At 37.6% G+C, this 27397-nt stretch overlaps 1 protein-coding gene across 1 annotated transcript; it reads left to right on the top strand.

The window, feature by feature from the left end:
- The first annotated feature begins 79 nt into the window (after positions 1-79).
- Positions 80-26312, top strand: LOC131693302 (phenoloxidase-activating factor 2-like). The gene is made up of 5 exons (XM_058981017.1): positions 80-221; positions 24782-24969; positions 25023-25169; positions 25228-25569; positions 25629-26312. Exons 2-5 carry the CDS (start codon positions 24790-24792, stop codon positions 26181-26183), a joined length of 1224 nt encoding a protein of 407 aa, XP_058837000.1. The 5' UTR covers positions 80-221; positions 24782-24789; the 3' UTR covers positions 26184-26312.
- Positions 26313-27397: the final 1085 nt, after the last annotated feature.

Genomic DNA, 27397 nt, shown 5'->3' with positions numbered 1-27397 from the left:
GCCCGTTCGTTTAAACACTCACACTACCAACGATTACTAATCTGGAATTGTGGCGTTCGGCGATAAACTTGAATTGGATGACCAATAGTTTTCGATGATACCTTCTTCTTTCTGGTCATAGAGCGGTGCGTGCAGGTTCCGTGTGTTTATTTTGTTCTGGTCCCATCTTCGAGCTTTCAATTGACAGGTCGGACCGGTTCTTCGAAGTTTATTTTACAACGGTAAGTTTTTATTATTAGTAAAATCAGCGACATGCAGCAACAACAAAAACTTAGCTCATACCTAATTGTACATTTTATGATCGTTGTGATTACGATCAGCAAGAGATTGTTTGACAGTGGGGGGACTCTAAATTGGGGAAAATATTTTTACTAACTGATAAATGTAGAACAATAGCATAAAGTGTGAAGGTTACTTTGTTGACGATGGCTCTATTTGACGCGATCATCAAATCGCGTGAAACCATTCTTTAAAATAGCAATAAAAGCGATTAATTCATTTCATTACCGCAATAGACAGTTAGAAAAGCTGGTACGAAGTATGTTCAATATACCACAGTGACAACAACGAACGGCAATGCTTTGTAGAAGCTAGAACACAGGTGTTGGATATGGGATCACAAGGTCATCGACCAAAAAAATAAACTGAATGGCTTTGGAAATACCAGTGCGGAATCAAAACTGGATGTGACAGTGAATCGGAGGCGAGATTCGTTCCGTTGGTTTTGCTTCAATGCAAGAGCGGAAACTGTTTGTAAATTGATAATTGTATATATTGGTAGGCGGTACCGCGTGTCCCGTAACCTGTACATAGTATTATAATTGGAATTCAAATTTTGAAATACAGTGCTTCAAATTCGAAATCGTACACCGTTATGTGGAATGTAAACATACGTAAACAAATAGGTTTTCGAGATATTTTATTTTTGAAGAAAGATTGTTCTAGACAGCATAAAGAAGAAACAATCATTGTCTTTGTACTATAAATGTAGTTTTTTTTAAATGTGTATAATTCTAAAGATATCTCATATTCGTAGGGTAAATATTAGCCTGGCCATTTTTGCAACTTCACTCCATCTCAGAGAGCGCCGGGTTGAAATAGTTTCATAGTAGCCTAACAAAAACACCAGTTAAATTTGAAGCCCACCCAAGAAGAATTAACCCTAGAACGTTGCACTGGGGTACAAATGTACCCCACGCCTTCTTTGGAGCCGTGTGAAGACGAGAATTCGGCATTTACTGACCTGGGACCATAACTATAATTCAATTTAGACTTCCTAGTAAGAGTAGGAAAAGGTGGTGTAGCCAGTTTGATTATGGTTTTCGTGGAAGCAGGTGTCAAAGTTGGCGTGGGGTACATTCGTACCTCAGTGTACGGTTGCCGTTAGTGTTTCGTCCAGTTTCGTGCTGTCAGTGGAAATGTGATTCGTAACAATACCAGTTTAAATACTGGTTGTTTTACTATGTGAGTAACAATTAGTATTATTTAATCATTTATTCAATTAATTTAATTTAATTTTCAAGTAGAAAAAAATCTTTCTCATTTTTGCTAATTTTTATTGTTTATTTTTTATAGTTTTTCAAAATAATGACTTGCAAGTATAATTTACGCATAGCAACTGCTGTAACAGTAACGTTGCGTGTTACGAATGCATTACTGATCAAAAATATTTATTTCATTTCAATTTCCACCCCATTTCGTGGTATTTTCCAAAACCAGATTTTTAAACCTTCACTCTTTCAAGTAATTGCACTTTTTCAAAAATTTCGAAATTTTATTTTATTCCGTTTCTAGATCATTCTTTCAACTTTAGAATCATTTCTTTTTCTAATCGGTTGAAAATTCGTAAATTTATAGTAATTTTTGTGAAAAAAGTCAAAACCACGATTTTCTCAATTTTTTTGTTTACTCACACAGCTGTTTACGCAATTAAAAACGCTTTTAATCCACCTAACAGTGTGATGAGACATTTCTTATAACTCTTATCACTCTCTTCGGATATTATATCGTTTGAGAACATTTAGAACTTGATGCTTCGCGATGTTTTGCCTTTCTCATATAGAAAGGTTATGCAATCACTCTGAAAAACGTCAACCTAATCCCGGCCCGGAGGGCCGAGTGTCATATCCCATTCGACTCAGTTCGTCGAGATCGGAAAAAGTCTGTATGTGTGTATGTATGTGTGTGTATGTGTGTGTGTGTATGTGTGTGTGTATGTGTATGTATGTGCGTATGTGTCAAATAATGTCACTCATTTTTCTCAGAGATGGCTGGACCGATTTGCCCAAACTTAGTCTCAAATGAAAGGTGCAACCTTCCCATCGGCTGCTATTGAATTTTGGATCGATCGGAATTCTGGTTCCGGAATTACGGGTTTCAGAGTGCGGCCACACAGAAATTTCTCATAAAAACTATAGGAAAAATTAAAAATAGAATTTTTATTTTTGATGTTAAATGTATTCAAGGTGCATAAAACGTCGAGATTTGATGCAAACACGAAAAAAATTTGACGAAGATTCACTTTTTTGGATTTTGCACATTTTTGCCTTTCTCATATAGAAAGGTTATGCAATCACTCTGAAAAACGTCAACCTAATCCCGGCCCGGAGGGCCGAGTGTCATATCCCATTCGACTCAGTTCGTCGAGATCGGAAAAATTCTGTATGTGTGTGTGTATGTATGTGTGTGTATGTGTGTGTATGTGTGTGTATGTGTGTGTGTATGTATGTGCGTATGTGTCAAATAATGTCACTCATTTTTCTCAGAGATGGCTGGACCGATTTGCCCAAACTTAGTCTCAAATGAAAGGTGCAACCTTCCCATCGGCTGCTATTGAATTTTGGATCGATCGGAATTCTGGTTCCGGAATTACGGGTTTCAGAGTGCGGCCACACAGAAATTTCTCATAAAAACTATAGGAAAAATTAAAAATAGAATTTTTATTTTTGATGCTAAATGTATTCAAGGTGCATAAAACGTCGAGATTTGATGCAAACACGAAAAAAATTTGACGAAGATTCACTTTTTTGGATTTTGCACATTTTTGCCTTTCTCATATAGAAAGGTTATGCAATCACTCTGAAAAACGTCAACCTAATCCCGGATGGTTTACGGAGAGGGGTTACACTCCCCCTCTACTGTTCACTCCCCTCCTTTAAAAATCTCCTTAAATCACCCCTCAGACCACCACTTCATACCTCTCCCTTTCAACCCCATCATCTTTAAACCACCACTATATTACAAAGCATACCAATTTAAGCTGGGGAGTCGTTCGTTCATGAGACTTTCGCCCTCCTCACATACCCATCCCCGCATGACAAAATGAGTTAGCAAGCAGATAACATTGATCTAATGCTGAGTAGGCTAATGGAGTATGATATTTTTTTGTTTCAAGTGTTTCACCGTCGACACGTAGCTCATCAAGTTCGTGGCTGGCATGCCATTGTGTATAAGTGCAAAGTGTACTAAGAATGTAATGGACATTTCCACAATTATGTTGAACATAAAAAGCCTCCGTGCCATAGTTTAGAGAAATGAGAAAGGCACAATTGCACCGCTAGGTGGATTAAAACAGGTTTTGATAACACATACTACATGGGATTGTGGCAGGACACAGAGAATCGCTCAAATCAGCATAGGACAACATCAGTGCTAGAAATCTCAAACCAAATCAATGGGAAAGCGAAAAAGTGGCCCATAAAATAGACATACAAACGAATTATTGCTAATGCTCTGTTAATAAAATATCTAAATTCCTTAATCAATGCATTGTGGTGGGAAAACTGAATTTTCCTAAAGGGGTTATGTATATTGTACTGAGCCAAAAAATCGATTTTTTTTTGAATCGGAATGAAGTTTATACTTTACTCAAATTTTCAACGCGACTGAGACCTAAATATCAACGCTTTTTCTGGAAAAAAAGCGATACTAGCAGTGACACCATTCAAAGAAAATCAACAGTGAATATTTCCAGACTTGGTTTTATTTCCTATTTAAGAAATATTGTGTTTTTTACATCCTAGATTGCATGATTCAGTGATCGAAACCCAAAACTTCATGAAGTATTTGAAATTATTAAATTAAAATTTGTGTTTGCTATTGAAATTGACAAAATGATAGTATCGCCCCTTTGACGATTGTTTACTTTTTCGGTCCCACCTATCAGCATTGAAGTATCACCCTTACATTTTGTTTACAATACCAATTTTACAATTGGTGGGGGTTTGGTGAAAATCGATCTTACTGTCCAAACGGCATAATTCCGAAACCGTAATTTTTGAAGTTTTAAAATTATGCAGAAATAATTTTTCAAAAAATAGTAACAGAGTTCGTGTTTTTAGCGAATTTGTTGACTTTATTGTAGTCATGAATATTAACCTGAGAAAATTCACCATAAATACTTCTTGGACGATATACCGTCAAAATTATTTTATCAAATGATGCGCTGTTTAACGTTTGTAAAACTCATCGAAGATACTAACCCTCCGAAATTGGCGGTTTCAAAATGATGTTATCTTGACCTTAAATTACTGTTTTTGAACATTTGACCTATACATATAATTGGTCATACAACAAAAATCAAATTCTCATCAAAATCGATCAGAACCTGCTAGAGTCGAATGGAAATCGTAATTTTTCATAAATTTCTCTCTACATTCGGAAAGTGTTATCCTCGATATTAATCATATTACGTTTTCGTCTCAACTCGACGCATTCCCAAAATGAAAACCTGTTTTAATCCACCTAGTGGTGCAATTGTGTTTTTCTCATTTGTCCAGACTACGATTCCATGCCTGGTTATATTCAATACAATGGTGGAATTAAATATTTCATGTTCAGTTCGATTTGCACATACGTACAATGGATCGACAGCCACGATCTTGAGATACTGACCGCCGCTGGTTTCAAGCGATGTTTCAGTATCACATAGTAAGATCCGGGAGGTTCGGGTCCTGCCGAAAATTTTCAACTTGTTAAGAAATTTTAAACTAGTTTTAATTTTAAAGTAGCAACCACTTACTGCATACTCCCTCCGGGCTGGTATGATTGACGATTTTTAGAGTGATTGGATTACCTTTCTATATGAGAAAGGCAAAAATGTCCCAAAAAAATCAATTTTTGTCAAACATTATTTTTTTCGAGTTTATATCAAATCTCGATGTTTCATGCATTATAAAGTCATTTGGCATCAAAAATACAAACTTGATTTTCATAACAGTTTTTGCAACCGACCGAGACGGTTGTGCCTCCAGGTGGAAGGTTTTGTTCTCGAGAGAGTGACGGAGTGCGAGACGCTGTATGCGTTATTGTGGGAGAGAGAGAGAGAGACCAGTTTGTTAAGTGTGAGTCGACAGTTGATACGTCGGAGGCGTGGTCAACGGCATCCTCGACAAGTGGTGTTTTGACAGCAAACCGCGGGTAGACGAATTTGCCTACCGCGGTGGCAGAAATCGACAGTGATCGTGCCTGTACACACAGAAAAAAATATAGTGTATTGGTGTCGTCGGGCAATTCTAATCGACGAGAGGGAAGCGTCACAGGTAGACCCATTTGCTCTATTTGTCTACCGCAGAAGTGGTACGACGAATAAGGAAAACAAGCGGCACCGAAAAGTGCCGCATCGACAGTGGGATTTTCGCAGCAAGCCACAGGTAGCCACATTTGTCTACCAAAGTGGTGGAAACGGAGAGAGCGCGCTTGTGGTGGTGATACCGACGAGCAGCTTAATCGGAGAGAGTTTTGAAGTGTTGCAGGTAGGACTATTTCTCTACTGAAGAAGCAACGCGACGAAGAAGGACAGCAAGTGTCACATTGTCAAACAACGGGCACCGAGTTTACAACGTAACACATGAGGTGTGTTCTACCGGTCTTCGTCACCTAATAGATAGCAGATAACAGGTATATTTTTCATTCCTTTTTGTGATAGTTTTTCTTACTAGGTAAAATGGATGAAGAGATGGGAGAACGAGTAACAGAACCTCCCCCTAAGCCTTATGCTGAAAATGTAAATCCGACTAGAATTAAAATTTACCCAGAGTCGTCAACGGGACCATGGATTGTATTTATTAGGCGTAAAGCAAAGGCGCTAAATATCATTCAAATTTCTAAAGATTTGACTTCGCGATTCTCGGATGTAAAAGAGATCGTCAAAGTTAATAAAGATAAAATACGCATTGTCGTTGGTAGTCTCAAACAAGCCAATGCAATTGCTTCTTGCGAGCTTTTTACGCGTGAATATAGAGCGTATATTCCTTCAAAAGAAATTGAAATTGATGGGGTCATCACAGAATCGAGTTTGACTGTTGATGACTTAGTTAAGCATGGGGTTGGTCGTTTCAAAGACACCATACTTAAAGACGTAAAAATACTTGAATGCAAGCAATTGCATTCAGTATCACACGAAGGAGATAAAAAAGTTTATCGACTGTCTGACTCATTTCGAGTGACTTTCGCTGGGTCTGCGCTGCCCAACTATGTCATTATCGATAAGATTCGTCTCCCTGTTCGCCTTTTTATCCCTCGTGTAATGAATTGCCTTAATTGCAAACAGCTTGGCCACACAGCCACTTACTGTTCCAATAAGGCACGGTGTGGCAAATGTGGGGGTTCTCATCAAGAGGTTACATGCAATGAAAATTCAGAAAAATGTTTAATGTGCGGAGAAAACTCACATGAGCTCCCTGCATGCCCCATTTATAAATTGCGTGAGGATAAAATTAAACGATCCTTGAAGGAGAGGTCTAAGCGCTCCTATGCAGAAATGTTGAAAAATGCTACCCCTAAACCCATCTTCTTAGAAAACACTTACGCATCTCTATTTTCGGAACAATCTGACTCTGACGGAGCGTGCGAAGGTACATCATTTGTTTTACCCGGAAATTCCAGAAAAAGAAAAAAGTCTTCTTTTCCCAAGCTGCCAAAAAAGGGCCTTAAAATTTCTCCACCAATAGATAAACTGCGCCCAAAACCGAAAAATTCCGATTCAAAACCGAAATCAATTCCGCCCGGTTTTGGGAACGTACAATCCAAACAGAACACCATTACTGGTAATAATAAAATTTCGACTTCCTCTGAGCCTCAGCCAGGGGTAGGATTATTGAAATTTTCTGAAATTGTTGATTGGATTTTTAAAGCATTCAATATTTCTGAACCACTAAAGAGTATACTTTCAGCTTTCCTCCCAACAATTAGAACATTTTTAGAGCAGCTGATTGCTCAATGGCCCATCCTTGCAGCGATTGTATCTTTCAATGGGTAATTCACCTCCTCCAATGAAAGATTCCATCACTGTTTTACAGTGGAATTGCAGAAGTATCATACCTAAAATTGATTCCTTAAAAATTTTACTGCATAATTTAAAATGCGATGCTTTTGCTCTATGTGAAACATGGCTTACCTCAAACATTAATTTCAACTTAAATGATTTCAACATTATTCGCCTAGACCGAGACACCCCGTATGGAGGAGTGCTTCTAGGAATTAAAAAGTGCTATTCTTTCTATAGAATTAACATCCCCTTGTTTGCGGGCATTGAGGCTGTAGCTGTCCAAACGAACATTAAAGGTAAAGACATGTCTATCGCTTCTATATATATACCTCCCAAAGTTCAAATTGGACAACGTCAAATTTTTGAGGTAGTGGAATCCATGGCTGCTCCGCGTCTGATACTGGGAGACTTCAACTCGCACGGAGTATTGTGGGGTTCCCTCTACAATGATAATCGATCCTCTTTGATATACAATGTTTGTGACGAATTTAATATGACAGTTTTAAATACTGGCGAAACAACACGCATCCCCAGACCTCCTGCACGTCCAAGTGCATTAGATCTATCTCTGTGCTCGACATCACTTCGGTTAGATTGCACGTGGAAGGTTGTACCTGATCCTCACGGTAGCGATCATTTGCCAATCGTTGTTTCAATTAACAGTGAATTAGGCCTTACGAATTCAATCAATGTTCCTTATGACTTAACACGAAATATTGATTGGAAAACATACGAAACATTAATTTCCACTTCTCTTGCTTCGACAGAAGAGCTACCCCCTACCGAAGAATATGAATTCTTAGCGGGTTTAATTATTGAAGCAGCAGAACAAGCCCAAACGAAATGCAATCCTGGAATGACAATAAATAGACGGCCCCCTAATCCTTGGTGGGACAAAGAGTGCTCTGATGCATATGAAGCTAAACAAGTTGCCTACAAAGAAATTATGAAACAGAAAGGGGGTATACGTGAGAACTTTGAAAATTATTTCATTTTGCAAAACAAATTTGACAGTATACGTCGTGCCAAAAAATCTAGTTATTGGAGACACTTCGTTAATGGCTTGTCAAGAGAAACATCAATGAGTACTCTTTGGAACACAGCCAGAAGAATGAGGAATCGAAACGTGACTAATGAAAGCGAAGATTTTTCGAATCGTTGGATATTTAATTTTGCCAAGAAAATTTGTCCCGATTCTGCTCCTGCGCAGAAAATCACTCGCGATGCTCCCACAAGTAACGATTTCATAGACTCGCCTTTGACAATGATGGAATTCTCAATTGCACTTCTCTCATGCAACAATAATGCTCCGGGACTAGACAGAATTAAATTCAACTTGGTGAAGAATCTGCCTGACCTAGCAAAAAGACGCTTGTTGAATTTATTCAATAAGCTTCTTGAGCAGAACATTGTCCCGCACGACTGGAGACAAGTGAGAGTTATCGCTATTCCAAAACCGGGAAAACCAGCCTCCGATCATAACTCGTATCGACCGATTGCAATGCTATCCTGCATCAGGAAATTGTTGGAAAAAATTATCCTACGACGTCTCGACAATTGGGTTGAGGCGAACGGCTTGCTATCAGATACCCAGTTTGGTTTTCGGAGGGGAAAGGGAACGAATGATTGTCTGGCGCTACTTTCGTCAGAAATCCAACTCGCTTACGCAAAAAAAGAACAAATGGCGTCTGTGTTCTTAGACATAAAAGGAGCATTCGACTCAGTCTCCATTGATGTTCTCTCGGAGAAGCTACATCAATGTGGTCTTTCACCGATATTAAATAATTATTTATACAATTTATTGTCAGAAAAGCACATGCATTTTTCATATGGCGATTTGGCGACACTCAGAATAAGTTACATGGGCCTCCCACAAGGTTCTTGTTTAAGCCCCCTTCTCTACAATTTTTACGTGAATGATATTGATAATTGTATTGTCAGCCCATGCACTCTAAGGCAACTTGCAGATGATGGCGTGGTTTCTGTTACAGGACCAAAAGCCTTAAATTTACAACAACCACTGCAAGATAGTTTGGATAATTTATCAAGTTGGGCTTTGAAGTTAGGCATCGATTTCTCTACGGAGAAAACAGAGTTGGTCGTTTTCTCAAGGAAGCGTGATCCAGCTCAGCTTCAGCTTCAGTTGGTTGGTAGAACGATAGCCCAAGTCCTGACTTTTAAATACCTTGGAATTTGGTTCGATTCTAAAGGCACATGGGGAGGCCACATTAGGTATCTAATAACGAAATGCCAACAAAGGATAAATTTTCTGCGAACAATAACTGGATCATGGTGGGGTTCTCATCCAAGTGACATGATAAGATTGTATCAAACAACAATACTTTCAGTAATGGAATATGGGTGCATCTGTTTCCGTTCAGCTGCGAACACTCACATTATTAAACTGGAACGGATACAGTATCGCTGTTTACGAATTGCCTTAGGTTGCATGCAGTCGACCCATACAATGAGTCTTGAAGTACTAGCGGGAGTTCTTCCTTTAAAAGACCGATTCTGGGATCTCTCTTCTCGTTTACTTATTCGATGTGAGGTTATGAACCCACTGGTAATTGAAAATTTTGAAAGACTTGTCGAGCTTCAACCCCAAACCAGATTCATGACAGTGTATTTCAATCACATGTCACAAGAAATAACGCCTGCTAGGTATGTTCCCACATACGTCAATATACTAGATATTCCTGAATCCACTTTATTCTTCGACACGTCCATGCAAGCAGAGATTCGTGGAATTCCGGATCATCTACGCTCGCGGGAGATCCCTAAAATATTCACAAGTAAATATCAACACATAGACTGCCTTAAAATGTTTTACACTGATGGGTCACGAATCAGTGAGGCCACTGGTTTCGGTATTTTCAACAATAATTTTTCAATTTCTCTCAAACTTGCAGAACCCGCCTCTGTTTATATAGCGGAACTAGCAGCAGTTCACTATAGTTTGCAAATAATTAATACTTTACCCCCGAACCATTACTTTATCCTCACTGATAGTCTCAGCACAATTGCAGCTCTTCGCTCAAAGAGGATTGATAATCACGATCCATTCTTTTTGGGGAAGATACGAGAATCTCTGAGTAACCTGACAAGAAAATGTTATAAATTTACCCTAGTGTGGCTCCCCGCCCATTGCTCTATTGCGGGCAATGAGAAAGCTGATAATTTAGCCAAGATTGGTGCACTAAATGGTGAAATATATGAAAGACCCATCGCTTACAATGAATTTTATAGCGCTTCTCGACAGAGGACACTTGCTAGTTGGCAAACATCTTGGGACAATGGAGATATGGGACGATGGCTACACTCAATTATCCCTAAAGTATCAACGAAGGCATGGTTCAAAGGATTGGATGTAAGTCGGGACTTCATCCGTGTGATGTCTAGGCTCATGTCCAATCATTATACTTTAGATGCGCATCTCCGTCGTATTGGGCTCGCTGAGGGTAATCATTGTGCTTGTGGAGAAGGTTACCATGACATTGAGCATGTTGTTTGGTCCTGCACTGAATATCGTGAAGCCAGATCACAATTAGTAGATTCTTTACAAGTCCGAGGAAGACCAATCCATGTTCCTGTTAGAGACATCCTGGCGTATCGCGATCCTCTATACATGGAACTTATCTATCATTTTCTAAAAGCAGCGTCTGTCAAAATTTAATTAAATTCATCTCCTCATACTCTCATCCAAGGCTAATCATTCACCAATTAAAGTGTCCTAGAATATTTAGTTTTTAAATTTAGACAATAACAGAAAAAAAGTAAATAAATACACCCGAAAATACTAGATCATTATGAAATACAACAATGTAAGGAAAAAAGCAAACAATAAAGTGATTTCAGTGTTAGTTTTAGGCAAAGTACTAGTATAGTTAAAATTAGTCTTAAGGATTTTTGTAACGTGCTATGTAAAAAAAGAAACTGGCGTAAAAAGCTTTTGCAAATGCCGTGTCAAATAAACGTATGGAAAAAAAAAAAAAAACTTGATTTTGAAAATTTTTCATTTCAGTTTATATGGGAATTTGCTGTGTGATTGCACTCTTCAACTCGTAACTCCGGAACCGGAAGTCCAATCAATAAAAAAAAATCAATAGCAGCCGATGGGAAGGTTGTACCTTTCATTTAAGACTAACTTTGTGCAAATCGATCCAGCCATCTCTGATTAACAGAGGTCACATTTTTTTCCACATACACACATACACACACATACATACATACACACACACAGACATTTTCCGATCTCGACGAACTGAGTCGATTGGCATATGACACTCGGCCCTCCCGGTCGGGATCAGATTGACGAATTTTAGAGTGAATGAGAAAGGCAAAACATTTTAGCAAATGTTGAAAGTTATGCATTTTTTTGGTGAGATGTTCTATGTTTTATAGACATTAAATCAATTTTAACTTCGCTTCCTATTAAATAAAGACCCTTATTACAGTACATCTCTACAAAAACGAGCTCAATTTGAAAAGAAATCTGAGGATTATGATTGATTACAGAACTCTGGAATTTTCTATTGGAATGTTTTCAGGCAGGATTTTGATATTGATGCAATTAGACAACTGTGAAATCAAGACCAATAGATCAGTTACATATCAGGACCCCATTCCGACAATTTATCAAAAGTCCTCATGATGTTTACAACAACAGGATATCAATGTACGGATCAGATAATTGTTATTGTAATATTGAATTGAATCAGTCTGCATCAATAAATTTTCAACTTCAATCCATTTTTTTTTTGGGTGTGGTGGGGGGGGGGGTTGTATGGTGTTAAACCCCAAAACCTTCTCTTGGCAACGCCATTGCTTGGAGTTATTTATTTCGCTTTTCATTTTCCGATATGTTTCAGATCGATCCGATGGTCATGAGTTAGAAAAATTGCAGTCAGAAGGTTCGCACAAATGAACATTTTTGCACTGATAAGTTATCAAGTTCCTTCCAGACAACTTGGAAGTGTTCGGTGATTATTTCTAGCGGTTGTAGATAGAAAAATGAAATACAAAATTCGTTTTATCGAAATAATGCTTGGCTTATTTCAATGGATTATTACTATATATATATTGAACAATAAATAGGCGACAAAGAGTAATCCACAAACAACAAGCCATAACTTTTAAAGTATTCAAAATAGATATTTGAAGTCTTCAGTAAAGTTATTCGCAAAAGTAAGAGCTACAAATTTGCTGAAGGCATCATTTCGATATAATCACTTCCAAGAAAATTTGTGAAAATATCTCACTCATAGGGGGATTAATCAGCAAAAGCACAATACCAAAAGAAAGGGCATATTGCCTCCATTAAATTCTCCGAAGATACTAGTGACCTAAAATAAGCCGTTTTGGCGTTAAAAATAGATTACATGTTTTTGGTCATATTTCTGGCAATGGGAAATGATAAAAATCTTTCGTCCGCATTTAATGTTAAATATCTCTTTTGATAATAGTCCGATTTCAACAATCTATAGCTTGTTCGAAAGGTATTTATTAAAGCTATCTAAAAACATATAAATTGTTAATCTATATTGTCAATTTCGGCAAATAATTCCAAGAAACTGCAAAAAACGCCATTTTTACACATTCAAACATTCATATCTTGGAAACTAAACATCAGAATAAAAAACAAATTAATAGCGATCATACTGTTTTTTAGTTCTTTCATTTAAAATTGGTTTGGATAAGATCGGTTCAGCCATTGGTGAGAAACACGAATGAGAATTTGTCCGTTACATACACACACACACACACACACACACAGACACACACACACACACACACACACACACAGACATTGTCCCAAATCGTCGAGCTGAGTCGATTGGTATATAATACTCGGCCCTCCGGGCCTCGGAAAAAATCTTGAAAGTTTGAGCGAATTCTATACATTTCTTTTATAAGAAATGTAAAAACGAAGAAAATGATATATTATACATTTCTTTTGTTTGCATTTTTACCTGCGCAAATTGTGATCAAACGCGTGGGGTACATTTGTACCCCAGTGCAACGTTCTAGGGTGGAAAACGCAAGTGCAACGTTCTAGGGTTAATGAACCCGAAAGTGGATTGAAGTGAACCATAGGCAATTTTATTGAATTTTTCTCCTGTTTACATTTCTAATAAAAGAAATGTATAGAATTCGCTCAAACTTTCAAGATTTTTTCCGAGGCACGGAGGGCCGAGTCTTATATACCAATCGACTCAGCTCGACGATTTGGGACAATGTCTGTGTGTGTGTGTAACGGACAAATTCTCATTCGTGTTTCTCAGCAATGGCTGAACCGATCTTATCCAAACCAATTTTAAATGAAAGAACTAAAAAACAGTATGAACGCTATTAATTTGTTTTTGATTCTGATGCTTAGTTTCCAAGATATGAATGTTTGAATGCGCAAAAATGGCGTTTTTTGCAGTTTTTTTTTAATTATCTGCCGAAATTGACAATATAGATTAACAATTTATAGGTTTTTAGACAGCTTTAACAAATACCTTTCGAATAAGCTATAGATCGTTAAAATCGGACTATTATCAAAAGAGATATTTAACATTAAATGCGGACGAAAGATTTTTATCATTTCCCATTGCCAGAAATATGACCAAAACATATAATCTATTATTAACGCCAAAGCGGCTTATTTTAGGTCAATAGTATCTTCGGAGAATTTAATGGAGGCAATATGCCCTTTCTTTTGGTATTGTGGTTTTGCTGATTAATCCCCCTATGAGTGAGATATTTTTACAAATTTTCTTGGAAGTGATTATATCGAAATGATGTCTTCAGCAAATTTGTAGCTCTTACTTTTGCGAATAACTTTACTGAAGACTTCAAATATCTATTTTGAATACTTTAAAAGTGATGGCTTGTTGTTTGTGGATTACTCTTTGTCACCTAATAATTGTTCAATATAGTAATAATCCATTGAAATTAGCCAAACATTATTTCGATAAAACGAATTTTGTATTTCATTTTACTATCTACAACCGCTAGAAATAATCACCGAACACTTCCAAGTTGTCTGGAAGGAACTTGATAACTTATCAGTAAAAAAATGTTCATTTGTGCGAACCTTCTGACTGCAATTTTTCTAACTTATAACCATCAGATCGATCTGAAACATATCGGAAAATGAAAATCGAAATAAATAACTCCAAGCAACGGCGTAGCCAAGAGAAGGTTTTGGGGTTTAACATCATACAAACCCCCCCCCCCCCCACCACACCCAAAAAAAATTGGATTGAAGTTGAAAATTTATTGATGCAGACTGATTTAATTCAATATTACAATAACAATTATCTGATCCGTAGATTGATAACCTGTTGTTGTAAACATCATGATGACTTTTGATAAATTGTCGGAATGGGGTTCTGATATGTAACTGATCTCTTGGTCTTGATTTCACAGTTGTCTAATAGCAGCACTATCAAATTCCTGCCTGAAAACATTCCAATAGAAAATCCCAAAGTTCTGTAATCAATCATAATCCTCAGATTTATTTTCAAATTGATCTCGTTTTTGTAGAGATGTACTGTAACAAGGATCTTTATTTAATAGAAAGCGAAGTTAAAATTGATTTAATGTCTATGAAACATAGAACTGCTCACCAAAAAATGCATAAATTTTAACATTTGCTAAAAATGTTTTTGCCTTTCTCATTCACTCTAATCCCTTCGTCGATCTAATCCCGACCGGGAGGGCCGAGTGTCATATGCTAATCGACTCAGTTCGTCGAGATCGGAAAATGTCTGTATGTGTATGTATGTCTGTATGTATGTATGTGTGTATGTGGAAAAAAAATGTGACCTCTGTTAATCAGAGATGGCTAGATCGATTTGCACAAAGTTAAGCTCAAATGAAAGGTACAATTTTCCAATCGGCTGCTATTGAATTTTTTATTGATTGGACTTCCGGTTCCGGAGTTACGAGTTGAAGAGTGCAATCACACATCAAATTCCCATATAAACTGAAATGAAAAACTTTCAAAATCAAATTTGTATTTTTGATGCCAAATGACATTATAATGCATGAAACATTGAGATTTGATGTAAACTCGAAAAAATAACGTTTGACAAAAATTGATTTTTTTGGACTTTGGTACTTTTTTGCTCTGTTACTATTTTCTGAAAAATTAATTCTGTACAATTTTAAAACTTCAAAAATTACGGTTTCGGAATTATGCCGTTTAGACATTAAGATCGATTTTCACCAAACCCCCACCAATTGTAAAATTGGTATTGTAAAAAAACGTAAGGGCGATACTTCAATGCTGATAGGTGGGACCGAAAAAGTAAACAATCGCCAAAGGGACTATATACTATATATACAATCATTTTGTCAATTTCAATAGCAAACACAAATTTTAATTTAATAATTTCAAATACTTCATGAAGTTTTGGGTTTCGATCACTGAATCATGCAATCTAGGATGTAAAAAACACAATAGTTCTTAAATAGGAAATAAAACCAAGTCTGGAAATATGCACTGTTGATTTTCTTTGAATGGTGGGTTTTTTCAAGAAAAAGCGTTGATTTCTGATTTCGATTTTTTTTTGACTCAGTACGATATACATAACCCCTTTAGAAAAATCAGTTTTCCCACCACAATGCATTGATTGAGGAATTTAGATATTTTATTAACAGAGCATTAGCAATAATTCGTTTGTATGTCTATTTTATGGGCCATTTTTTCGCCTTCCCATTGATTTGGTTTGAGATTTCTAGCACTGATGTTGTCCTATGCTGATTTGAGTGATTCTCTGAGTCCTGCCACTATCCCATGTAGTATGTGTTATCAAAAACATCGCGAAGCATCAAGTTCTAAATGTTCTCAAACGATATAATATCCGAAAAGAGTGATAAGAGTTATAAGAAATGTCTCATCACACTGTTAGGTGGATTAAAAGCGTTTTTTACTTAGATATACTATTTTAAAACCACTAAAATCAATATGAAATCGCAAATATAATATTTTCATTGAAGCGAGAAATAAATTACAAAATTTAAATTTCGTGCGGGGTCGATCATTCCTAACCAGGGGGTGACATCCCTATGTACAGACGTTGACATTGGGTTGGTTTAATTTTAACAAAGAGATGTTTATTGTTTATTTGTTGTACCTTTACCAACAGATCTCTTGGCGGTTGCTTAAACTAATTACATTTCAGAATAGATACTATTTTTGTTCCTTCCGGACGCCCAGTGTGTCAAGTTATATTAACTGACAACGGTTTTCGTGGTTCGGCAGCTCATATCTGTTTTGCCAAGGAAGAAGTCGGAGTGCAAAGTGTATGAACCGGCGTTGGATGGCCTCGATTCTGTTAACGCTGTTCTGTTAGAAAGGATTCCAAACAGCAGAACAATACTTAAGTGTTAAGCGAACCAGCGTGCAATAGAGTGATGATTTTAAACAGTATATGTCCCTGAAGTTTTTCGCTATTCGGAACATAAACTCAAGCTGTCTTGATGCCTTATCCACAATGAATGATGTATGTGGTTTGAACGTTAGTGCTGAATCCATGATGACTCCAAGATTCTTGACGTGAGAGTGTCTTGGAATGCTCAAGTCGAATAAATGGTAGTTAAATTGAATCGGATTGCGTTTACGCGTGAACGAAACGATTCCGCATTTACTCGGGTTTAAAAACATTCTGTTTAGGTCAAACTACGTACTAAAGCTCCCCAGTTCACTCTGAAGAAACTCGGCATCGCTTTTTCCCGTATTTGTCGTAAAATTGTCATGTCGTCGGCCAAAGAAAGGCGGGCTCCTTGGATTTTGATACTGACGCCTTTAAAGTAGAGGATGAATGTTACTGGATCGAGATGGCTTCCGTGTGGGATATTGAATGCAGCGAATAATGGTGCTGATAGACAGCCCTTAATGCTGACTTGGAACTGCATTCCATCGATGTAGGAACGAAACCAGCGCAGGAGTTGTCCATGAATACCGAGTTTGTCATGCTTCGCTATTTCGGTATCATGGTCGATTATGTCAAAGGCCGCGGATAGATCCATGTAAATAGTATCGGTTTGCAATCCGTCATCGAACCCATCGAGTCCATATGAGAAGGATGCTCATTATCGATCGTTCAAGCATAAAACCGTGTTGGTGTTGAGCCCTCATCTGAAATTTTTTACAGCGCGAGTTTTTAGGAAATAAATCATTTTTACATTTCTTGCAAAAAAGATGGGTGGGTAATGTCTGCGACATAACCGGAGAGATGTAGAATACATAAGGAACACGTTCTTCAAATATGTTGATACTCATTAGGATTTTCGGACAAAAGCTGATTTGGGCGAGGAATATTTCAAATTATTCTTTACAAAAATGATGGTGGTCCTGAAAAGGACCGGTTTTGTTGGCGTTGTTGGCCTTGGTGAGGGAGATGGCTAACGATGAAATTAATTGTTAGCATGAGGAAGTCGCGTAGTACTGGCCAATGGAAGAACAGATAATAATTGATTCCTGAAAATCAATTTTTCTTTATTCATGTAAATTATACATACTTACAAATCTAACAGAAGATTCCTGATCATATTTCTGAATCATTAGTGCGAACATTGTGTAATTTGGTTAAGTACAATGAAAGTTACAAACTTTCCAAACTCGACCTTCTGTTCCTTCAGAAATATTGAAATGGGGTGTCTATATTAAACCGTTAGTCGTGGTCACAATAAAAAAAGATGGGTGGGTAATGTCTGTCACATAACCGGAGCGTCGTGATTTCAATTCGAGACGTTAATTTAAATCTAATAATATTCAACAGAATCACGTTTGAATGGGAAATTTTCAAATAATTCTCTATGGTAATAATGGTGGTTCTGAAAAGAACCTTTGGTATCGGCGTTGGTGTTGATGGTGATGCGCTGGATCGTTGGATATTTTTGGCATGATAGTTACGTGCCTGGCGAACTGTTTTGTAACCTCGAACAAAACGACAAGACTGGCTTCTTCGGGTACCATTACGGCTGAACTTTATAAGCTTAGCTCGACTTTGAAATCCTGCACAATCTCACGAATCAGACACTGGTAGGGCCATTTTGTTTGCTACTAGCACGGAGCTGCGCAAAAAAATCATTTAATGCAGTTAGTTCACGGGGGCTGCCAAAAAGCATGAATAGAAGCATGCGACTTCAACGTTTCTCTTAAACACATGCAACAACACATTCGTTTTGGTAATACTGATAATAACAGTAGAAAGGAATGGAAAAGCAGTGCACGAAACGAGCGAGAGGATAATTTAAATTCTTGTTCCGTGTGCAAGCTACTTCTTTCCACCCAACGTATTATGTTGCTTGTTGAAAATTTGCTACACACCTTAAAATGAAAGTTTCAGTTTAACTCTCACTAGAACACTATTGATTGGTCCTGAAAAGAACCGTTGCTTTTATTGTAATTTACGCCCACTCCCACAAACCGACCAAGTAGGCATCACTGGCTTCATTACGGCTGAGTTTTGTAAGCGTAGCTCGACTTTGAAGTAATACACAACCTTACGAACCAGACGCTGGAATGTTAGCCAGCGGATTAGTTGCTCCGTTGCCCTTTAGTTGGGGCGAAATACTAGCATGGCGACAGTTCCTGATCGGTAGTTGGTTGCGATGGGCCACCAGTAGCTGGGGCACTTTTTCGGACCGTCATCATTGCCAACTGCTTTTCTCCGGTGGACTGGCTGCTTGCTAGTGCTTGAACGAATACGAATGATGAGAAAAACCGACCGACCAATATTCATATATGAAAACACGAGAAAGCACTACTATCGCTCTCCCGCTCGCTTTCGTGCCATTCCTGTGCCTTTCCTTTCCGTTCGGCTACCAATACTAGCATAACCAAAACGAATATTCTGTCTTTCCATCGCCTTCAATCTATTTTTTTATTGCGGGAGCATAATTCAGACGCACTCCCCGCGGACACGGTGAGCTAGAAAGCACTATTTTGCATTCTCGAACAAACCGACCAAGTAGGCATCGTTGGCTTCTTGGGGCATCATTACGACTGAGCTTTGTAAGCGTAGCTCGACTTTGCAGTCCTGCACAATCTCACGACCCAGACGCTGGAACGATAGCCTACTCTGTTGCCCTTTAGTTGGGGCGAAATACTTGCAGGGCGACAGTTCCTGATCGGGTTGCGATGAGTCACCAGTAGCTGGGGCACTTTTTCCGCCGTCGTCATCGCCAACTGCTTTTCTTCGGTGGACTGGCTGCTTGCTAGTGCTTGAACGAATACGAATGATGAGAAAAACCGACCGACAGATATTTATATAATCGCGCTAATATGCACTACTATCGCTTTCTCGCTCGTTCTCGTGCCGTGCATGAGCCTTTCCTTTCCGTCCGGCTTCTAATGGCCTAACCAAAGGAATATGCCGTCTTTCCCCCACCAAGTGCTCTCGCCAAGCAACCCAATGCGAATAACCATACGAACAAACATGTAGTGGACCTATATATAAACTTTTCATTATTTTATTGGTCGGTTGGTCTACCATAACGACGGCTCTGTGCGGGATGGGCTGAAAATTTTCACTTTTCCGAGTCGTTTTCGAAAGATTTTTCAAAACACATTTTTTTTGTTATTAGTACATGTTATACATACTTCAAATTTTAATACAGCATAGAGGAACATATTTGCAACAAATTGGCCTAAAAATCAAATCATTCTGTTAAGTATGATAAAAGTTATTAACGTTCAAAATCTGACGCGGCGCCGCAGCCGATATTTTGAAACGGGACCCCTATATTGAAACCTTAAATGTATTCTACATTAAAACCGATTCAATCCACATGTCAGTGAGATGAGACATTTCTTACACATATCACTTTTACATCATACATTAGTTTGCAGAACTCATACAAAGTTGGCAAGCAACTACATAGATTTGAGATAAGCATAGTTTCGAGTTCTGCACAAATAACACCTCGAATAAACTGAATAAATTATAGAAAAATAAAAAAGCAAATGAAATTAAAATAATTATGAAGCAAAAAAAAAACAAAAAAAGTTATTCATAAAATGGGTAGAATGATTAATATAAATTAAATTACTAAAATAAGTGAATCACATTAGCTCAAATGAAAATTAGACAATATTAAAAATAGTTCATAAAATTAAGAGAGTATATTAAATTATTTGAAGCTAACAAACTCATACAATAATAAAAAGAAACCTTCCAAAACCTTTTTTGCTTCAAAGTTTTGGATTAGAGAAACACGAAAAACCTGTTTTTATCAAGAAAGGTGCTTCTCTTGCAGTGTTGGGAGCTGCTCATTGACACCGATAACTGAAAATGTCTAGCAGCACTGCTTGTTGAACGTTTGATCACATATGATGGTCCGTATGAACGATTGCGAATTTCTCTGCAACCGATTCATCAATATGACGCATCTTGATGTTGATTAAATAATGCCAGTATAAATTCTAAACTATAAACTACTTTCAATCCAAATTTCAACAATTTTTAGTAATGCCCTGAGGAGTGCAAATATTCTAGTCACCTTTTTGCCTTTCTCATATAAAGAAAGGCTATGCAATCACTGTAAAAATCGACTTATTAACCGAGGCCCGGAGGGCCGAGTGTTATACACCATTCGATTCAGTTCGTCGAGATCGGCGAATGTCGGTGTGTGTGTATGTATGTGTGTGTGTGTATGTGTGTGTGTCATTTAAACTCACATAATTTTCTCAGAGATGGCTGAACCGATTTTCGCAAACTTAGTTTCATCTGAATGGTATAACGCTCCCATAAGCTGCTATTGAATTTTTAGTTGATCCGACTTCCGGTTCCGGAGTTACGGGTTGAAGAGTGCGGTCACACAGCAAATTCCCATATAAACTGGTACCATAATGATGTTCAAATGATGTAAAACATATTAAAATTGATGTAACATTACTCTAGTTTGCGGGTCTGGATCACTAATGATCAATTAAAGCAGCTTTGACCACATTGGCCACCTATGACGGTTCATGACGCCCCCGGGGAACCCGCCAAGTTCCTAAGCTAATATCACACCCATTCCTCAACGAATTCTCTACCGATTTCTACAAACTTGATTTCAAATGAAAGATACAGTAATGCCATTGACTGCTGCTGAATTTCATTCGGTTTTGACTCTTGCTTCCGGAGTTACAGGGGTGTTAGTAAGGATACACTGGAATTTCCCATATAAATCGGTACAATCGTAATACCTCAGAGGCTAAAAACTATTGAAATGGTCACCAAATTACTTCTAATCGCAGATCTAGATCACTGATTGCCAATCAAACATTCTTTGAATATATTGTCCACGATCGACGATTCCGGAAGTCCGGAATTCCGAGCATATTACACAATTAAAGTCACATCGGTTCATCGGTGATGACTGAACCGATTTTCTCAAACCAAGTCTCAAATGGAAAATGCAGTTGAGCATTGCGTCGCCGCCCCTCCCCCCGCCTTGCCCTTACACCTCCCTCCTTCATTACTCCCCTCTTCTTAGAACACCCTCACGCCCGCATTTCCTTCATCCACCTCGTATACCGAAATAAGTTGAAGGATTTCTGACGCATCCTCCATTCCCAATCTACTAACCCCCCATTCCCTACATGTTCAAACCCATTCCACCAACCTTTCCAAATTATAATCACATGAAGATAACATTGAACTCATGCTTATTAAGCTAATTAAATATTATTCTTTTGCCTATCTCATATACAAAGGTTATGCAATTGCTCCAAAACCCGACTTTCTAACCGATGCCCGGAGGGCCGAGTCTCATATAACATTCGACTCAGTTCGCCGAGATCGCAAAATATCTGTGTGTATGTGTGTGTATGTATGTATGTATGTATGTGTGTATGTATGTATGTATGTATGTATGTATGTATGTATGTATGTATGTATGTATGTATGTATGTATGTATGTATGTATGTATGTATGTATGTATGTATGTATGTATGTATGTATGTATGTATGTATGTATGTATGTATGTATGTATGTATGTATGTATGTATGTATGTATGTATGTATGTATGTATGTATGTATGTATGTATGTATGTATGTATGTATGTATGTATGTATGTATGTATGTATGTATGTATGTATGTATGTATGTATGTATGTATGTATGTATGTATGTATGTATGTATGTATGTATGTATGTATGTATGTATGTATGTATGTATGTATGTATGTATGTATGTATGTATGTATGTATGTATGTATGTATGTATGTATGTATGTATGTATGTATGTATGTATGTATGTATGGATGTATGTATGTATGTATGTATGTATGTATGTATGTATGTATGTATGTATGTATGTATGTATGTATGTATGTATGTATGTATGTATGTATGCATGTATGTATGTATGTATGTATGTATGCATGTATCTATGTATGTATGTATGTATGTATGTATGTATGTATGTATGTATGTATGTATGTATGTATGTATGTATGTATGTATGTATGTATGTATGTATGTATGTATGTATGTATGTATGTATGTATGTATGTATGTATGTATGTATGTATGTATGTATGTATGTATGTATGTATGTATGTATGTATGTATGTATGTATGTATGTATGTATGTATGTATGTATGTATGTATGTATGTATGTATGTATGTATGTATGTATGTATGTATGTATGTATGTATGTATGTATGTATATTTGTATGTATGTATGTATGTATGTATGTATGTATGTATGTATGTATGTATGTATGTATGTATGTATGTATGTATGTATATTTGTATGTATGTATGTATGTATGTATGTATGTATGTATGTATGTATGTATGTATGTATGTATGTATGTATGTATGTATGTATGTATGTATGTATGTATGTATGTATGTATGTATGTATGTATGTATGTATGTATGTATGTATGTATGTATGTATGTATGTATGTATGTATGTGCGTATGTGCGGATTTGTTAAGAAAATGTCCACATCGGTTACTCGGAGATGGCTGAACCGATTTTTACAAACAAAGATTCAAATGAAAGGTATATTATTCCCATAGGTTGCTATTGATTTTCATTTTCAACCGACATCTTGTTCCGGATTACGAGTTGAAGAGTGTGGTTACAAAACAAAATTTGTTGATTTGTCCACATCGGTTTCTCGGAATTTTCTGATCCGATTTTGACAAACTTGATTTTAAATGAAAGGTCCATCAGCTGCTGTTGAATTTTGTGTGGATCCGAGTTCTGGTTCCTGAATTACAGGGTGATACGTACGATCACGCAGCAAATCCCGATTCTAACGAATTTTGCGATGAATGTAAAAAGGTGAAATTTTTTTTCCAAAATGTAAATACAACTGTTGAATTTGTAGATCTAGGTCCCCAACAGTCATTCAAAGTCTCTTTGGCCACACTGGCCACCACCGACGGATCCGGAAGCATCCAAATTCAGTTAGTCTCAAATGAAAGGTGTTGCGTCCCCGGAAACTGATACTAAATTCCATCTCCATCCGACTTCCGGCTCCGGAGTTACGGGTTGTGGAGTGCGATCACATTGAAAACTCCGATTCAAACCGATACCGCGATGAATGCAAAAACGTGCTCTTATATATACTTACCAACCCTCTAAGAACGGTTGGTTTCAAAATTGTCCAATGAAGGACGTTCGTTGGACCGATTTGGTCATCGTCCAAATAACCGTTCAACGAACGTCCATCGTTGGACCCGTGTTGAACGATTTTGAAACAATTTTTTGGACGTCTCAGTGGGAAGTGTAATAAGAATGAAAGACATTTCCATAATGTTATATTGTACGAACAAACTATTAAATCATAGTTTGGAGAAATAAGAAAGGCACAATTGCACCTCTAGGTGGATTAAAACAGGTTTTTCAAGCACAGGCGTTAGTATAGATTTATATTCATCCTCAGGGCGGGGTTCCCAAAATCCCAGTGCATAATGACGGTACTGCATATTTCCAATCAGACAGCGCAAATCTAATTTTCCATTCAGCACAATGGCGAATATTTACGTTAACAATCGGGTGAAATTCCTGCCGAAAATTTTGAAACATGGCCCCTGTATTGCAACGTTAGAAATATTCTAATTAAAAATACATGAAGAAATTTTCAATATAGATCTCAGGCTAATAATTTAAACGTAAACATTTATGTCTTCCTAAATACGGATGCGCAATGTGTTTATTACGTCTGCTACTGAACTAGACTGTAACATAGACATTTTTTGTTTACTGATAGCGATTTTATTGCCGAACTTTGGACCTAACTAAAAGTTCGTTTCCGGTGGAAAAATGAGAAGTGCTGGAAAGTCCCAGAGTCCCCTAACATAATCTTCCAATGACTTCTGGATTGAAAACATGGATTAGACGGTGAAATTCTTTTGCATAGATTTTCTTGGTTATAATTATTATTATAATCATGATTGTTTAAATCATTCACGGAGCTGAACGGCGAATTGCACTCTTACCTTTTTCTTTTTATTTATAAATCGTATCGTCTCTATATTCGCATCGTCATTTGTATTTCAGAGCTTGGAATGAGGCAAACAGTTGCGTTGTTTTTTGCGCTCGTCTTCCTCGCGACGACGGTTACCGCCGACGATGGCGATCTGGACGAGCTCATCAATAGTCTCTTCACTAAAGCACCCCTCGATTCAGGTTCAAGTGTGACGAGTACAGCTCCACCACTACCCCCTGCACCATCTGTAGGCTCAAAGGTAGATATCACATCCGTTAGTTATCTTTTGCTTAACCGTATTTTTTATTGCAGTCGTCCTGTGAACATGGTCAACGGTGTATTCAAAAATACTTGTGCACAAACGCCAGCACGTCCGGAGAAGGTCAAATTGATATTCGATTCGACGGTGACAATCCTTGTGTAGATTACCTTTTACAGTGTTGCTACGAGGAAGATATTGTAGAAGTTCACTATCCGGGAGAGGCCAACGGTCTAAACCCTGTTTTAACTTTTTTAGATTCAAGAGCCGCCTATACCACCAACACCAAAACCACCGGTTGAGCCTGTTCTGATTCATCCTGGCTGTGGTAAACGCAATGCGGATGGAATTGGGTTCCGTATAACCGGACAGAAAGACAGCGAGGCAGAGTATGGCGAGTTCCCGTGGATGATGGCGGTGTTACGCCAAGAGAATGCGCTTGACCAAGTATTGAATGTATACTTGTGTGGAGGATCTTTGATTCATCCTAAAGTTGTTCTTACGGCTGCTCATTGTTTGCACAACAGATCACCTACCCAACTGAAAGTCCGTGGTGGAGAATGGGATACACAGACGCGCAACGAAATCTATCCCCATCAGGTATGACATTTGAAGTCCACACACTCTGCGAATGAACCATTACTTTCAGTTCTCCACAGGATCGCTCTGTGATTGAAGCGATTACACATCCAGATTATTACAAAGGAGGATTATACAATGACGTCGCTCTCCTGATTCTGGATTCTCCGTTTAGCTTAGATGAAGGTATTCAGACTGTTTGCCTTCCCCCGCAGGGTGCTAAATTTGATCAACAAAGATGTTTTGCTTCCGGATGGGGAAAAGATGTATTTGGTAAATCTGGAACTTATCAGGTCATTTTAAAAAAGATTGATCTACCAGTTGTTACGCACTCGCAGTGCCAGTCGGCATTGAGAACCACGCGCCTTGGATCGAAGTTCACTCTACACAAAAGCTTTATATGCGCTGGTGGAGAGCAAGGTTACGACACTTGTAAGGGAGACGGTGGATCGCCGCTGGTCTGTCCTATTCAAGGCTCTCATATGCACTATTATCAAGCCGGAATCGTAGCGTGGGGTATCGGATGTGGTGAAAATCTAATCCCTGGAGTATACGCAGACGTCGCAAATTTCCGAAATTGGATCGACCAACATATGCATCAACGCCAGCTTGACATCAGCAGCTACTCGCCGTAACATGTCACATTCCTTTCTCAATCCTAAGCACTGATGTTTTCCTATCAGTGAAACTTCCATGAAACGACCATAGCGAAATGATCCCTGATAATAGGTTATCAAAATAAAACAAAAATATGAAACATTTTACGTCTGCCATCATAGGTGTTGTTTTGAATTTGAATAGATGTGAGTGTTGGGAAAGCCCGCTTGAAAACTTGCTTCTGTTATTTGAGTTATTTTGCAGCGAATTTTCAGAGGAGGTTACCATACAGTAACATCGGATTTCTCAAGTATGCAGAAATTATTACTTTTGCGAATAAGTTTTAGTGCTCATTGTTCTATTTTTTGTGCGAAAATTACAGTTTGTTTAAAGACTACAAAATAATCGCTCCATCTCCGATCCACAGCCACAGCCTGTCCAGGTCAGTCGACTACAAATCAATTTGAAATATATGAAACTGTAACCAAGCGGTCTTATCGTTTTCATATTATTGGGAAATCTCTGAATAATAAAATTGCGAAAGCATGTCAACCAGCGATTAAATCCACTTAGCAGTGAGATGAAATATTTCTTACACATATCACTGTTGGATCAGGCACACAACTAGAGGTGGGATGATAGTTTCGAATTTGAATTAATTAAAAAAAAATCAATTAAACAAATCATTCAAAAAAAAACTTTAATAAATAAAAAAAAGTTATCAGATCCATAAAGTGAGTTGTATGGTTAATATAAATAAAATAAAATGAATAAATCAAATTGGTTCAGCTAATTAAATATAAAATTAGAAAAGTAGTATTGCAGTATTTTCCCCTTTAAAATGTGAGAAAGTATTGTTCAATAGTGGCATTATTAAATTGAAATTGAATTAATATACTAACTCTCTATATCGCCACGATTTTTTTTAAATGTTCCCTTTTACCGAATTGACTTACACCCCTTAATGGCGACCGATTTTTTTTTCAAAAAAGTTACAAAATACTCTGCTCTACGATCTGACTAGAAGTGAACTCCTTTTATTCAGTTATATCCTGAGCTAGCTATTTTACTCTGTCGGACCAAGCACACTAAATAAATGCTGCGCTAGCGTCTACTTTAAAGATTAAACATTCGGAACTGTTCATACTATACTTGAAAAAAAACATACCTCTGGCATAATCGCTAGATACTTTACAGAATGCAAAGTACAATAAGGTTTTTTATACAGGGGATATGAACTGTGCAAAAAACC

The sequence above is a fragment of the Topomyia yanbarensis genome, chromosome 3, assembly GCF_030247195.1.
Source record: "Topomyia yanbarensis strain Yona2022 chromosome 3, ASM3024719v1, whole genome shotgun sequence".
Lineage (NCBI taxonomy): Eukaryota > Metazoa > Arthropoda > Insecta > Diptera > Culicidae > Topomyia > Topomyia yanbarensis.
Note: the sequence above shows the minus strand (reverse complement) of the source record. Positions and strands in the feature narration are given on the sequence as shown.

What these genes read in the sequence shown, in the direction of transcription:
- LOC131693302 (XM_058981017.1), top strand. Translation starts at nt 24,790, where the DNA reads ATGAGGCAAACAGTTGCGTTGTTTTTTGCGCTCGTCTTCCTCGCGACG. An exon ending in GTTGCTACGAGGAAGATATT is followed by an intron (nt 25,170 to 25,227) that starts GTAGAAGTTCAC and finishes TAACTTTTTTAG; the next exon opens with ATTCAAGAGCCGCCTATACC. An exon ending in ACGAAATCTATCCCCATCAG is followed by an intron (nt 25,570 to 25,628) that starts GTATGACATTTG and finishes AGTTCTCCACAG; the next exon opens with GATCGCTCTGTGATTGAAGC.